Consider the following 17375-nt stretch of genomic DNA (forward strand, 5'->3'; position numbering starts at 1 on the left):
GGGAATTTTTGTCACACACAAAATAAATATCACACTTTGCCGTAATCTTGTTATAAGACACTTACTTTAGTGATGCTGATACATCTTATATTTGGAATGCTTCTTTTGGAAATACACATGAACTATCACTATGCTATATTCATAATTCATTTCAACCAAAGAGTTTTATCCAACTTAATTACTTACCTTATTACTCAGTCTTATTTAAAATATCAACTATTTCCAAAATATTTAATCTGTACTAGAAGACTGGAATTTGCTATATTGAGATTATTCAAATGAATGTGAACCACAAGCCTTGAAAGCAATTCCAAAAGAATTTCGAAATTGCTTTCATTAGTGATAACAGCATTGAAATGTAATATATAGCCTCTCAAAACACTTATATTAAAGAATATTTACCTGAATTCTATTCATTTGAGGGGGGAATAAAAAAACCCTATTTATCTCTTATATTCATTCCCAATGTAAAAAGCATCAAAAATTTTTTTACTCTTTTACATTTATTTGAATTTTTCATTCAAATTATCTCAATTTCTATCCTATAAAATAAAATTTAGTATTTCTAATTCTAAACACTACAAACTTAAAACAAGTCCTATTTAACATGGGTTTAAATGATACTGTTAGATCTGTCTAACAGTTGAAAAGGTCCTGAATTTTCTAAATGACAGAAAAAGAATTTTTCTTTTCACCTAAATATTTATAAAATCCGAAGTACTCTTACACATAGGTAACACAAATAAATTGCCTGCTCTGATGAACTTTCAAAATGTATTTTAATCTCATTCTAGAAAGAAAATTTCTCAATACAAATACATCTCATTCAATCACATTTTAACATACAGTCAGCAACTTAAAATATTATAAGAATCCAATATTTTCATCTTTAATAATCTCAATATATTATATATTTAATATATAATATATATATACAATACATACAGGTAGTCAGCAGGATTACAAAGTAATTTTTTAAAAGTCTGATCAATATTGATAAATATCTTTAGACTATTAAAAAGAAAACTATATTTAGGATCATAGAATAAAATAAAATATGAGAGATCCAAACCTAATGGCAAGATTGCACATCTTCATATAGCCAATCATTTTAAAAGATCCCTCGAGATGGACAGAATATATTTAAAAACAATATTCTTGCTACTCTCAAGCAGCAGTACTTGTAGATATTAAGCAAGTACATCTCCATTAAATTTAAAATAATTACGCAGTTTTTTTTTTACTGTAATATACAGTAGCTATTTCTTCCTTTCTGTTGGATTTTACTGTTGTTGTTTAAAGAGTGACTGGCATATCACCAACAGAAGTACTTTAGCTCCTTTCCCTCCCCTGAAGCATGGCTCAGTTTGAAGATTGTTCTACAGGCAGCCACTACAAATATTAACAGTACCTTAATATCATAAAGAGCAATCAATCAATAACTGGAGTCACATGAGAAGCTTCAAAGACTGCTGGAGGTGTCTGTAAACCAAGGTAGTCAGAAGTATTACACTTGTAGATCGCCCTCTTACCTCTGCTAACACAAGGAATTAAAATTCCAATGCCACAGTAAAGCAGTTAACAATCTACTCTGTAATTTTAAATATTAATATCATTAATTCACCCTGAGAATACAGAGGAAGTATTTAAAACAAGATACTCTGATATGCTTTTTTTTTCTCCTTTGTATTTGTTTTCTTCTGGTTGTCAGCCCTTCGAGGGCACAGATATTTGAATTCAAAGTGTGACTTGGATATCCTTTTTTGTTAATTGAGGTTCATGCCACAGTCAGATACTGGTGATAGAAAAGCCCAAAAAGACTTGTAGAAAAGAGACAAGCAGCAATCCACCAGGTCAGAAAGGATAGAAGTCCTCGAAAAAGCAGAGGAGTGAAAATGTTTTTCAAGCTGTTCAGTGCCACTGTTATTTGTGTAACAGTTACCTTCACCTTCTCATCACCAGATGGTAATTCAGAGTAAAGAGAATTGGAGGGTAGACTATTATGCACTGGCAAGGTGGAGACAGATTCTGGATAAATCCCCCAGGAATGATTACCTAGAAAATTTAAGACACAAATAAAACTTCATGAGTAACTAATTCCAAAGCTTCTTATTAAAAAAAAAAAAATCCTTTAACTTATATTTGAAATTAAGAGTAAGAAGTTTAGTGGCACAACAAATTATTTTACATTAAAAATAATATAAAATAATAATCTTTCTATCTACCTAGGAAAAATTCACTTAACTTGACTGAACTACTATTTAACTTTATCAGTAAAAGTACACATAAAAACTACAAATCTAATTTACTTTTAATTAACTGGGCTGAAATCTGGTAAAAATATAAAAAAAAATTTTTTTTCCTTGTATAATCCATTAATCAACTACCTCTACTGGAATGACAGAGACAGATTCAATAACTTCCTAGAATCTTTTCTACCTCTAGAATATCAGAATAAATTTCTTTCTCAGAAACTATGATTTCAATGTGAGAGACTATTAATAGCTTCCAGAAATGTTTTTCTTTCATCATATACTTTCCTATGTTGGATAGGATATGAGTCACATAATTTACAATTAAGCTACTCCTTTATGTTCCATAGATTCCTGAAGGACATTTACATCTATCACGAGCTCTATGGTTTCTTCCAAGCCCACCCAAATTATGTTTTTAGTTTCTTTGGATTTCTAAAACCCACACTGACAGATTGATCTAAGCAAAGGGAAATGATCAATACAGCAATGGATAGTTCTTGAGTAACACCATCAGAGGGGCTTGAGAGCTTAGTGAACAGACTTATGGGAGAACTTTGTTCTTCCTCTGAGAAATCTTTATCAGCATAAGTTATCTAAGGTAGAAGTCACCAAGTATTCTGTAATTCACATGTTTATAAGTATCTTGTAATAATTTAAATGTCACACACTAACAAAATCTTAAATCATTCTCATATCACAAATTAACTAAGATCAATAGTGCTCACTCAAGTTATTCAGAATTAACCTTTAGCAAACAGTTCTTCTAAATGAAGCATAAAGTTATAGAACTGTACAGGTCTGAATTTTCAAAATCAAGATGATGACTCAACTTCTACCATTCAAAGTTTCTCATGTTTCCTTTTAAAATTTTTAAAGAGAGAAACAATTTTAAAAGGTATATTTCTTTGTAGGTAACAAAAAGCATTATTATTTTTTTAATGGAGCTACTGCGCATTGAACCCAGGACTTTGTGCATGCTGAGCACATGCTCTACTACTGACCTTGTACCTGCGCCACAAAAAGCATTAATATAGGCAGAAAGTAAAACGTGTTTCCCAGTTGCCAGCGTACGCCTACCTAGTGTTTTCAAAAGCAGAGTTGTGTGAAGCAGCATTACTAGAGGAGCCACATACTGCAGTGCAATGACACAAAGGTAATAAAAGACTCGAGCGACCTGCAACCAACAACATTTTTAAGTTTCTAATACAGCTGACATGTTATGAATGCATTAAACTTTCAAATAATTGTGAAACTGAATTGCTTAAGAAATAAGTAATCCTTTCATGGGAAGGAAGCTAAACAGTAATTAAGCTTGTATTTCATTATAAGTGCCCCCAAACTGACTTCAGAAAGGTTCAGTTTTTTTTAAATATGACAATATTAAAATAAATCACTTAAAAACAGTTAAGTGATAAATACAAGTTGGAAAAAATAACCACTAAAATTCAAATGGTATATATTTACTTACCATTTCAAATATAAAACAAAATGCTAAAATCTCTAAAGACAGACACCTAAAACATCAAACTAAGTAACAGTAATGGGCAGAGTCATGAGAGCATAAACCCCTCATAAACAAAAACACTATATCTCCATTTACATTCAACTGAGGTAGAATTACAGAGTATTACAATACATAAAAGGTAAAACATAAAAAGTTGTTTGAATCTTGATAGACGCTTCCAACTATGAAATTTCAAGAGTAAAAAACAGAGGACTGAACACATTTCTTAAAAAAAAGATATGATCAAGTTATAGGTCTAGTCCATTATAATGGTGGATGGATTCCTAGCACTTTCCTTCTCTGGAACCCCCATTAAGTTAAATATTTATATTTCATGTTCCAGTACTTGGAATAATGTTAAAAGAAATAAATTTAGTCACTAAAATTAGTATTTCCTACTTTTTAGGTCATAAAGGCTATACAATTAATTATGATGTCTTTCAAATCAATTGGTGGGGGCCCCACTTAGCAACAGGAGATATATCCGAGCTTTGCTACCCAAACTGAATCATACTAAAATACTTAAGGCAAGAAGGGGAACTGAGACCCTTTCTTCACTTAGCACCAAAATAAGATCAAGGTCTCTGGTATCAACCATTTTAAGATTATCCCATTTATTTGTAAAAAGAATACTATGGGATGAAATTACTACTGAAGGAAACCAAGTGCTTTTATTCTTACAATTTAGTATTTGCTATTTTTTCATTTTGACTACAGTATAAAACTTACCATTTTCTGTAGCTCAACTGTACTTATTCGCCCTGCTTCTTTCTTCATCTGATCCACACATTTCTGGGCTAAGTTTAAGTAAGCTTGCAGATGACTACGCATCATGGCCAACCGCAAAGCACACAGCAGGATTATTAACCAAAGTCGCAGAGTATCGAATGTAGCTTCTGTCATTCTACAGATCAAAAAGTTGATATGGTGCTCTCAAAGACCAAAATATGCTAGCAAGCTAGTTGTATGTGTTAACGTTCATCATATGAGGAAATCTACACTTAGCTACAGTTGGAGATATAAAACAAAAGTATCTCACCCTATTGCAGACATACCTATATGATACTAACACTTGCATAAAAGAACCAGATAGATAAATGCATCACGAAAATAAAGTAGCACTAGAAGGAAAAAACAGAGCAATTCTTGGGATTCTTTTCTCTATCTACTCTCCTCCATAGCGGGGGTAAAAATGGCTGTAAAATGAAAAGATGCTCTTAAACTGGAGACTAGGAGAAAGAATGAAGGAAATCACAGGAGATTGTGGAACTATAAAGTCAAAACCCCATCTATTTCTGGCTACAGCTTTGTCTGATCATATAAATATCTGAGTAGAATCTTTCACTCTGCTGAGTTTCTGACTGGGATGAGGGGAAAATCAAGAATTCTGAAATATTATGACAAAATCAGATGTTCCTTAAAGGACTTTAGAAAGAAGAGGTAATTTCTTATGTCCTTTTGGGGTTTAATGTTTTTGAAAGACCATAGTTTCTGCTTTGATAAAGGATAATAACATTGTATTCGAAAATACTGTCTAGACCATGCCCAACTCAATCTCTAGCACGTATCAGGCACTTAATATGTGACTGTTGAAATTTGCAGAGTGATCTGCCAGACAGGATCTGGAACTTACAAGGGTCTCCCTAAAATTCTTAAGACCATGAGGGTAGAATGGATGGCTATACAGAAGAACAAGTGCAGGAAGAGATTAAAAAACAAAAAACCTACAATCTCCTCAAAATAGGTTCCATTATAATCCCTTCCTTCTGTCCAGCGTAAGCACCTAGGAAAGGATCTACAACTACAACATAGGAGAAGTTGCCTGGGGAAATAAAGTTGAAGAACAGTACAGGAAACAGAAAAGGCAGAGAAGATGTTAAAATGTACAATTCTGTTTGAAATATTTATGAAATAGAGGTCAGAAATAGGATGAAACAAAGGCTTTATTACATTCTCTTTTGGTTTCCTTTTTACAAGGTCATGAGTGAACGTGGACATAACATTCCAATAGAAAAACACTGTTGGTTAGGAAGCATAAAAGAGTAACTTTTTATCAACATATTTACACAATAATGAACAATGACATTAAGGCATCAGTCATGCGAGACTGACAGTACACAAGATGCAAGATCATCCAAAGCCTTGCACCCTTCTCGGGGCTGATAGACAATACTGTGCTCTCTTGAGTACTGCAACAAGGAGGCTTGACTGGTAGTGTCCTGAAGATGGCAATTACACGTACTTTGAGGAGGATGGGTAATAGAAATGAAAGCAATGGAATAAGGCAGTGAATCAAAAAAAATTTGCTCAGTTTATGAGGAGTTCAGGACTTAGATAATAGTCCTAATTAAATAGTGCCTTTGAATTCAAATTATTTAATTAACTTCGTAAGGGTTTAGTGAGTTGATATGATAGGGTATGGCAGGAAAGAGTCTGAGATGGGATAAAATATATAGGTAAAGAAGAGGTAGAAGAAATTTTTCCAAATTCCTGAAGACATCTGAGGTTTCACTGTGTATGTTCTCTTTTGGTTTTCTTCTTACAAAGTTACAAGCACATGGTATCTGCCCACATTTTAGTTTTTTGATGCCCAAGCAGAACACATGGATGGATGAGTTTAAATACATTTCCAGGTTGAAACTGCATTATAACCACTTTTGCTTCTCAATACAAATGAAGACCTTTTGATAAACCATTTAATTCATGTGACAGAACCTGTCACTTGCTGCCTTCTTCATCTCATTCTCTTTGATTGATGGGGCAGCCATTCTTTCTCAATCTACCACATGAACTTTGGATTTCAAACAAAAATTAAAAATCACCTGTCTAGTCACTTAATGATCTGACAAAAGAAAAAGAATAAAATGGAGCAGAGAAAGGACTAATTTTGTTTGAACTGTTTATGAAGGTCAGGAAAGGGAATGGGGAAAGGGAAACAAAACAATAGGAAGAGGATCCTATGTCTTCATGTACAAATTTTTCCTATAGTTTAATAAACCAAGGGGAAAATTCCTTATTCCCACTTCCTTTAAGCATGGTATTCACTACTAACCTGCACATAGTTTAGTAGGCTGTAAGTGGGAAGCAAATGTTGGTATAACTATTAAATGCTTTACATATACCAGATCTGGCTGAATAACCTTAGCCAGATTATTCATCTTCTGAATCTATTCTTTCATTTATAAAATGGGATAAAGACAGCAATCATAAATAATTACTTTAAGAATGAATGAGATGAACTATGTAAAGTATTAATACCTAGCATAGTAACTGTGTATGACAGATGCATCATAAATGCTCGTTTCCTTGTTTTCTCCATTAAACTAAGGCAAATATAAAATCAAAAAACATAATTACAGGAGTATAAAATCCAACTTCTCTGATCAAACTTCAAGGAAGGACTAGGAATGCTTTCAGCATTAAAGATATGAGGCAGAAAGTTTCTCTGAGATTTAGTCTAGAACCCCAGGATCTTTAGGATTATTTTTAAATACTCAGTCAATCTGTCAAATTAAAATTACCATTAGGGCTTACTTGCATGGGGAAAAAAATGTTACAACTCCAATGTATACTTCCCTAGTTCAATAAGATTAAGTCTTAAAAAAAAAAAAGCTATGGTCATCACCGAATATATACTTACTTCAAGACAAATTTACACAAAGATCTAAAAGAAATGCATAGTACCAAAAGCATATTGTGAAATCAATGACTAGTCAAGGTTTTCTATTTTAATTTTGATGAGGCAAAGCAGTGAAAGGAACATTTATTAAGCACTGACTTCCAGCTGTCTGCATTACATGTGTTCTTTCATTTAATTCCAATAATAACTTTGTGCAGTAGATACTATTATCTTCATTTTCCAGATGGGGAAAAAGAGATTCAGTGATGTTAAATAATCTCCCTGAAGTGACAGTTTCAGTGAGGATCAGAACTAGGGTTTGAACCAACTCTGTCTAAATCCTTCTATTACTCTAATATAGTTCCATAAGACTAACAAGTTAATATATCAAGTACAGTTATTACTACTTTTTAATAAATTGTTTCTATTTTTTAGAGATGCATACTAAAGTTCTTAGGGTAAAAATGCTATGCCTTTAACTTACTTGAAAAACTACTTTATCAAAGACAAAACCAAAAAAAGGGTGAAGTAAATATGGAAGATGTTAACAAGCCTTAAGGGCATATGAATTTCCATTTATACTGCTCATTTTTTTCTTCCACAATTTTCAGAATTAAGGAAAAAAAAATAACAGAAATGCACAGTGTCTCAAAAACTGGCACAATGAAAAAAGAAAAATATCAGATAACAACTGGACATTAAGTGAAAAAGCAGAAAAACTTACAAGCATACAAGATAATATTAGTGCAAAGTAATAATCATTCACATTCATTAATGAAGATCACAATAAGATTAAATGATGATGTATAGTTTCAACTTTATAATACATTTTCCATCATTTTTATTAATGTTTTAAAAAGATAGTGTCCTAATATTATCATTAAAAAAATTAAAAATAGTAAGTAAAATTTTTTTAAAAGTTTTAATTATATAATGAAATAAAAATGAGCCCCCAAATACCCATACTTACAAAGGGACACTTTCTTTACCCAATGGTGGGTTCATAATGTAGTCTTTGGTGATTGGTTTTACCCAGAGCAGAACCATAAATAAAGGTGCCAAGAAGTTGATATGCAGTAATGTTCTGAAAGTATGTAAGAAATAAAAATAAAAATCCAGAAACAAAATACACTAATAAACTACAGAAACTTAGGACTTAAAAAATGAAGGTAGGAACTTACTTTCAGTATTCTATGTTAAGGTACTATTGTCACCATTTTTTTTTATATATATATCATAATCACTTAACAGTGATTTGAGCCCTTACAAAAATACCTCATTACCTTAATTTCTCAGATGAGAATATTCAGATCAAGGAAAGTTAAATCACTTACTCATGGCAATATCACAGGCTAGAGGGAGATCCAGCACTAAAATCTCAATCTGTTCACTTCTATTCCAGTGTTCTTTAACAACCCCCTACCATATCCCTGGATTTAACAGACTGGTACTTAAATGATTCTCTAACTCTACACAGTCAATGAATCCAATGGATTTACAGTATAGGAGTCATCTTTTGATAATTTTCAGTCCAGATGAAACAACGTACCTTCTCATTATTTACAAGTAAAAGAGTGATTAGCAAGGTCCATAATTAGAAGATACAGGCAGATGTAACTTACTGCAACAACTTATAACTGAGGAAACTTTCAACATGTAATAATCATGTATAAAGTTTTAATTATGCTGTTAAAATCATACATGACCCACATATTCTTATTTCTTCTTGGAGTATTATGAACATATCTGAAATTAATTTCCCTATCCTATACAAGCCAAGGAAATTTACATTACTCCTACAAGGCAGTATATCTAATACAGCAAAAGGTTTCAGGTGTGAGTTGTAACTTCACTGCTAATTGTCCCAAGTTTGTACCCTACAGAGGCAGATGACTGGTAAAGAGTTGTTATTTCAGAAAGACAAATTCTTCAAACTATTTTATTACTATGTACTGCTTTTGTTATTAACTACGCTGGTAAGCTAAAGTGGAGGGTTTAAATTACCGCCCCCCACCCCCTACACACACTTTAAACTATCACTACAGTGCAAATTGGATAGTGATTGGCTTGAGAAACAGGGCCGGGTCAGGAAACCATGAACACTTTACAGGGAAGGTAGAACTCTGGTTCTAAGCTCTGGCAGTGGAACAATCACTACTGCCTGGTAATGGGGGTGAGGAGAATGTTGCTCTTTGTGCCAGTCTTACTACTCTCACAACAGAACTGGCATGCCCACACCCTGTATCAAGGGCACAGTGCTACAACACAATGGGAGGGGGGTGGTGTTGCAGTACACTGAAAACAAAACTCCAAATCCCCAAAGGGAAAAATCTTAAAAAGAAGCCATTTTTTAACAGAAGAGGAAACTAAAATGTGCCCTCACTCCCAATCCCAAACCACCACATCAAATGCTCTAAATGTTTTTTATAAAGTGATTCTTTCATCCCACAGCCTGGGTAAACCATCGGGTGCGGGGGAAGAAAGCAGCAGTATTAGGTATGCAGTGTTGCTAGGGAACACTAGTATCAAGGAGCAACCCACAGCGGTTTCAGTAGCTGGTGAAGGGCTCCCCTCCACCCACCCCTTCAGCTTATTTAAATCATAACACTGGGGTTAGTGGACTGAAGTGTGTGTGTAGAGAGGAGGGGGAGAACCAGGTTTTGTTTTAAAAGAGGCCATTAGAGAGACGGATGGTGGGAGAAAGGCGGGATGAAGCCAAAAGCATGCTGAGTAAAAGGAGCAGAAAAAAGAGGGATGAAGGAGTGTGTACTGGGAGGTGAGAATAAGTAAACACACACACAAAGCGTATGTAGAAAAAACAGAGGTAAGGAAAAAAACAAAAAGACTTTCAAAATTAAAATAAAGGAAAACGACATTGGTAAGAGAGATAAGAACATGAAAAAACTAGAGAATCATCGTCATTAAATATAGGGTTTTAAAGAAAAGGGATTTTAGGAACTATGATTACTCAGAGAAACTTAATGACTATAAATACACGTATCAAAATGAAATATTCTCGACTTGGGCTTCTACTGCAAAACAAAAAGAGGAGATGGAAATTTGGATCTGGATATGAACTGAAGAAGACAAAAATCTGTCGCTCTGCCCAGGTGACTACATCAACAACAACAAAAAATCTGTGACAACTACAAAAATGGGCTCTGAACAACTCTATGCAGAGATTCAAATATGATTTCTCCATTTGAGAACTAAAATAGATTTTGGTGGTTACAACTAAGCTACGACATCTAACACTGTATAGTATGAACAATCCCAAAATAAAATAATGTATTATTTTAACAAGAATCTTACAAACAGATCAATAATACAAACATTTCTTATGTATACAGATTTACTTTCAGAAAAAAATTTAAAATAAACACAAAAGTTTTTAAATAAAATGATTTATATAAGATTTAAATGAATATTTTAAACTAAAATATTCTGATTTAAAGAAATTTCCACAGATGCTTATATTAGCAGTAGGTTACATTATCAAAAACACTGATCTCAGTTCAAAAGACCTAACATAAATATTGATATTTTCATTTTAACAGAAATTAAGTAATTCAGAAATTTAGTAATTTTTTTACATCAGACTTAAAATTTAGAAGTAAATAAAAGAAACTTGCTTAAAGTAGAAAGAGGAAGTAGTGTAACATCAAATGGTTATTCATTAATTTTCAATACAATAATTTATGATTTCATTACAATAATATACCTTCATTAAGATGGAAAACATATATTTATCTGCATGTGCTTATGTACATTTTCCGCTTACTGTGTAATTTTTTCTGTTGCCAAATTCAGGGCATCCAGATGCATTTGAGCCAGACGTAATCCAGGAAATGTCAAAAAAGCCCCAATGAGTGAACAGAAAATAGCCAGGAAAAATTTGAAAGTAAGCTTTGAAACAGGACCCCTAAAAACAAAATTTTTTAAAAAGCTGATAAATTTTTGAAGTTAACTTTCTAGAAATTTCCTTTCTTTTAGTCAAATACTTTATAAGCCACAATAATAACAATAATACAAAGTAAACTTTTACAAAAAGACTGCTCTTATTCAATCATCTATAATGGATTCTGGTGAAGTATAAAGTAAATCAGGCATCTCTTAAGCCAGGTCTGTAACAACCCAATCTATATTTTCAACACAGAAAATAATATGAATCATTAAAATTTAGTTTAATCTCTGGTGAAAGAGGAATTAAGTCAAATAAGCAGATTCAAGTAAGAATTCTATGTAAGATACTAACTGTATACAAATATAAAAATCATGAGTAAGGACATTGCTAAAAGTGATAGTCCTATTTTAAAAAAACTCTTTTCACTGATTAAAAACAAAGAACTATTTATAGTAAATGCTATTCTACTAAAAATGGAAAGATTTAAATTTGAATGCTTAATTTAAAAAAAAAACTTACTGAGATTCTAAACCTTGCTTTTCAAGAAACTGCATCGCACTGTCTGAAAAATTTGTAAACCCTGTAGGGGAAAAAAAATTTACTCTTATCACAGGGACAAAATACAGAATCTTTGGAAATAAAATGTTAGAAAACAGAGCATCTTAAATTTTGAAGTGACTAGCTTAGCTCTTTCATGTGCTAATTAGTATGCCATAATGCAATAAAATTTAGTTATTAGGAGAAACAGTCTTTGAAAACATCCCTTTGATATCTGTATATTCCATGAGTGTGCATAAAATTTGCATTAAAATTTGCATCTTTACCTATGTGAGTAAACTTCAGCATTAGAGAAATTTATTTAACTGTAAGGAAAAAAGGGAGGAAACTATTTTTGGAAAAAGGTAACAAAAAATTAAGCTTAAAAAAGATAATAATAAAAGTTAATTACTTAGAACATTACAGAATATACACCTCAAATCTAATTTTAAAAACTTATCAAATATGAAATTATTACCTGTTTCGAGTCCAAATTCCAGATAATTTTCTGTTACAATCAAGACTGCCATTGCTTTCACAAAGAAAAAAAATCCAAAGGTAACACAGACTGATCTTTCACCACCATCTTCTACTTTAAAATAGTGTGTAGTTAATGAAAACAGAACTTTGCTGCAGAAGGAAAAGTTCAGGAAAAACCACAAATGACTTTGTGGAAGTTAAACACAACCATCTTTACAAGATCCGAATTTCAATAAAATTTGACTACAACATCCATTTTGATTTTATAACATGTTTATCTACAAGTGCCCTTTGGAAGGAAGTGAAAAACTAATGAAAATCTGAATAGTTTTCCAGAAAACAGGACATAAAAACAAAGCAAATCTAAGTGTAGTGCATAGCATTTTTAAATTAATAAAAAGTGCAATACACATATTAAGTTGTAATTAGTATTTCTAGTTTACGTAACTCAAACTTACTAGGAGGTTATTACAATAATTTTATGAAATTTGTTCTCAGTGACATGAAAAGCCAAGGTAAAGGTTATTTTAGTATTACCTTTTATTGGGCATGTTGGTCAAGTAGTTTATGTTTAGAATTACACCCACATCACAGAAATCATCTGTAAACCATTCACTAATTTAAAATTTGAGAACTACTAATAGCCACTGGTAAGCTCTGGGTACAAAACCCAAGTACCTGGGATCACCTTTTTACAATATTGTAACACAAAACACTTCAAACGTTTCAGCTGAGTGCTAGAAAACAAACAAACAAACAAAAAACACAAAGGTTCAACATGCTCACCTACTTTAAAATATTTAAATTTTGTATGAAAATTTAAAGAGATCATTTTACCTGAAACCTCCCTAATTAATCAAATCAAGATCAAATAAGTGGATTATCCAAAGCTAGAACCTAGACTTTCATTATACCAAATTGCTCTCCTTGAAAGCATAAACCCACCAAACAAAATAAGATACTTAGCCAAAAAAATCTAGAAAAGCAAATTTTACATAAACTATGTCAAGTACGGAAAATAGTAACAGCTGTCTTTCAGCACTTGCAAAGTGCTAAGCATTACCAATTAACTTATCTCATCCTCACATTAGCCAATTATTATCACTACTTTTCCAGATTTTAAAAAACTGTGGCACAGATAGGTTAAATAATTTGCCCAAGATCACACAGCTAGATCAGTTGGGATTTAAACGTAAGCAGTCTGGATCCAGCAGATATTCACCTAACAACAAATTATACTGCTTCTATAAAACTGTATACACCACCTAAGTTACATGTACTTTAGCAATAACACATGAAATCTCTGAAAAATAGAACTGCCTTGACAGAAGTAAATAGTTCATTCAAACATTTTCACCACGAGAAGAATCTTTATTTAGGAACAGATGGGCAAGGATAAGGACCCTGGTCCTTGCTCTTTAAAAGGAAGCTGCCTTTTGTTGCCTACTGAAAATATGTTAATAAAGTTAATACCCATTCACTATTAGGATCCTACCTAGGATACTGGCTATAAATTTGGATTCCCAGCTGCTCTAGCTACAGGCACCTACCCCAAGTAAGCCAACTTGAAGGTATTAAAGACATGACTTTTCTGCATCTTTCAAATGCAATTCGAACTAAATCCCTATGAGAGTGTAAAACTCCATAGCAAGGAATCTTCTCTTGTTCACTGCTGTTTTAGAGCACCAAAAGGAGTGCCTGGCACATAGTAGGTACTCAAACAATCAGTGACTGAATTTTGCCATAGAATGTTTTACATGGTAGTTTAGGTAAGTTGACAGTATTAACTCTATGCTTTAATGGTATACAGGCTTTTTGAAGGATGAAATAAAAAACAACTCTTTCTCTGGGGTTATATATTCAAAGTAAAAAACAATCAATATAGAAAAAGTTTTAGTCTAACTTCTGTTTTATCAGTGGTAATAATGAAAATACTAATTTACCACTCAGGGTTATAAACTTAAAGGATTTTCTGAGTTTTATAAAGGCTAAGGTTTTGTTTACTACAGGCTAATTTAGAAGATAGTTCCCCTTCCAAATGTCAAAAAAAAAAAAAAATAGAGGGGTAGCTCATCTTTAACTACCTATTCTTGGGGCAACCAGGCCGTCATAACTGTGATGGGAAGTATCTTTATTAACCTCCTTTAGTCAAGTAGCTCATTTTTTCACCGAGTATCACCCCCTTTCCTGACTTTTATTGTTCTCACCTCAGTTAATTCCACTCTAGCTAATCTCCCTTTTATACAAATCTCTCTGTTTTCCCCCAAATACCATGATTCAAGTAAATACTTGCTCAAATTATTTTCCTAATTACTCACTAGCAATAATAGCATTATTTTCTTTGAAAAAAAATATGGTCCTGTATACTAATTAGAGATCAAATGAATTCTCATAGGCTCATCTGAGGAGGAAATGACATTTATAGCATCGCTTCTTTAAAAAAAGATGATTGCATTTCCAAGTATTTCAGAATACACTCTACATGTAAGCTGGAGGTACTATCTAAAGACTGCTGTACTAGAAATTTACTCCAACATCTTAATATATTTCTTTACAGATTATAATGATATTACGTATAATGCTACATTCTATAAAGTACCTAATGTGCTTCTAAGACAAGACAAAGCTAGATCATGAAAAGCTAGATGAGAACCTCTGAACTTTTTGATTAGGAAAACCTTGAATATTTTCATATTTGCTATAACGAATACAGGCTTTAGGATACATATAACTAGAAATACATACACTATAGAGCTTAATCATACAACTTCTAAAGACATTTTACCAGGATTGTTACTTTTATTCTAAATGTCTTCTTATATTCATCATTACTCAGGTTATATATATAATGGCCAAATATTTGAACAACTTACTTCTTTAATATAAGAAATAAAACTAATGAACAAGCAAATGTCATTGGTTTACAATTATTTCCCCCACCAAATATTCAGCATCCTGACACAAGGTTTCTTGTTCACTTTACCTCTGCAATACTCTGGTTATATAATAACACACAGAAATCTGAAAGTCTACTGAAGTAAATGAGTTATTAATCCACCTAATAACAGATGTCAGTTATTCTATAATATTGAACATTAGGGGAAAGGGGAAGCTCAATTATTTTTATAACAAGAGAAATAAATCCTCAAGTTTTATGTATCTGCAAAATCAACAATCTCTGCAAATCATAGTAAGAATTTAAAGAGTGATATTTACATTCTATTTCTTACTTTGTAATGTAGAATTCTGTGATACTTTCATGTGTTATTTCTTCAAAATTCTTTCTAAAATCACCTAGGATTATTGTACAAGTTTTCCCTAAACATAGTTGTAAATCCACTTCCTATTTGGGCTAAGAGCTACTAAATCATTTGTAAGCAACAAGGGTATACTGCATCACTGCAGAAGCTGGCATGAATTTGTAATGTTAAGCTAAAGGAGGGTTGTCAACTGACTGGATGTCAATTTCAATTAAAATGATTAAGAGGGATTTAACAAAGCACATTTTTAGTTGCCATGTCATTTTAAGATGTGATGTGAATTTTTAAAGACTTTTCTACAACTTAATCACTGCATATACCCTACTTTTTTTCTTCTTTTCTATAAGAATATTATTCATTTTAGAGTTTTTGCATTTTTGTTTTCACATCAAAGACACTGGCTGTCTATAGTTGATTAAAGTAAAAAGACTTTCCAGGGAAAACAATTAGGAAGACTGTATCCAGGACAGAACCCTGACAGTGATCACAAGTCTCCAGCTAAAGGAGATAAAGGCAGGACCTGCCCCACCATCACTGCAAACTCATCCCATTAACCTGGGTGAAAATATATTGTTTGTAATGAAGAATGCTTCTGAGAGGAGACTGCTGTGTGTGCAGGCAGGAAAAAAGTTACAAAGCACTACTCTACATCATCTTGCACAATCTAAGCTCTTCGAATAGTTTTCTAATTAATCAAAGTAATAAACACATTGTAGTTTAAAATTTACATTATGATTTATTTTTTAGTAGTTTTATTAATAAACTACAAAGTTAAGACTTCCTTGCTTAAACTTCCTAATTTCTATAGGAGAAAATAAAGCATGAGAGTCTAATACATAATTATGTTTTAAATTATGTAATTTTAAAAGCATAACTTCATTATATTTATGATTAATAAGTGATATTAATCACTTTAATAAGAGCTGAAGCCAGGTTAAGTGTGAAAAACATGAAAGCAAATAATAAAGGAAAAAAGATCTGATTTTAAAGAGGACTACTGGAGCTTTATCCCATGCAAACAGTAGTTTTCCTTACAATGAAGTAGAGAATTTATCTCTGAATATCAAGTTTTCTAATACAGCAAGAACAATTTCACAAGTCTCAAAAGAAACTTCATCTAAATTTCAACATTCAAGGTGGAGTGTATGAAACATGAAACATTGTTCGAGTTGTGATGAGATTCTAGAATACAGATGCTCAAACTTTTCCCTCCAGGACAGTCTGAATCCTGTGTTCCTTACTCATTTATCTTCTCCAAAACTTAGAAATTAAAGAAACAAAGCTAGTGGTTCATTTTTCTAGTATCAAACACTACAGGGCTATCTTTTTCCTGGCATTCTAAGGAAGAGCTTACATATTGGGAGAGAATAAGGGAAAAGGAGTAAGATCTAAAAACAAAACATAAAAACTCCAAAACCACAAATGAACTGCTTTTGATATCTACTTATGCTCTTTCTCACTGCCTGAGGGCCCTAAGCCCAGGTTGGAAAAACATTGCTTCATTTTTACTGAAAATGAATATTCAAGTCTATAAACAGGCCATTTATAACTCCTCACTTACACTAAAAACCAAAACAACACCTTTAGCCAAAAGTGGTATCAAATGACCAAAATGAAATTTTTCAAATATGACACCTACCACCAAACTTTGTTAACAGAGAATTATCAAATAAGTTACAAAATATATCAGTGTTAAAAAGGGAAAAAAAATTAGACACAGCCAAATCCACGTGTGAAGTATAATCTTCCTTACATCACTAACACTTTAATATAATCCTACACCACAAACTCCTAAAACTTTATAATCCCTGCATCC

The 17375-nt window shown here is 32.4% G+C and overlaps 1 protein-coding gene across 5 annotated transcripts in view; it reads right to left on the reverse strand.

The window, feature by feature from the left end:
* Positions 1–760: 760 nt before the first annotated feature.
* Positions 761–17375, reverse strand: part of TMEM161B (transmembrane protein 161B) — a 66478-nt gene continuing 49863 nt past the window's right edge. For 4 of the 5 annotated variants that reach the window (XM_010992494.3, XM_010992493.3, XM_064482213.1 and 1 more), the window contains 7 exons: positions 12298–12449; positions 11802–11862; positions 11160–11300; positions 8349–8462; positions 4489–4663; positions 3333–3429; positions 761–2055 (listed from right to left, as the gene is read on the reverse strand). In XM_010992494.3, coding sequence (XP_010990796.1) covers positions 1778–2055; positions 3333–3429; positions 4489–4663; positions 8349–8462; positions 11160–11300; positions 11802–11862; positions 12298–12449 — 1018 coding nt within the window. In that variant the 3' untranslated portion in view covers positions 761–1777. The remainder of the gene's footprint in view (positions 2056–3332; positions 3430–4488; positions 4664–8348; positions 8463–11159; positions 11301–11801; positions 11863–12297; positions 12450–17375) is intronic. The other variant, XM_064482220.1, reaches the window with a different exon arrangement.

The sequence above is a fragment of the Camelus dromedarius genome, chromosome 3 (genome assembly GCF_036321535.1).
Source record: "Camelus dromedarius isolate mCamDro1 chromosome 3, mCamDro1.pat, whole genome shotgun sequence".
Taxonomy (NCBI): domain Eukaryota; kingdom Metazoa; phylum Chordata; class Mammalia; order Artiodactyla; family Camelidae; genus Camelus; species Camelus dromedarius.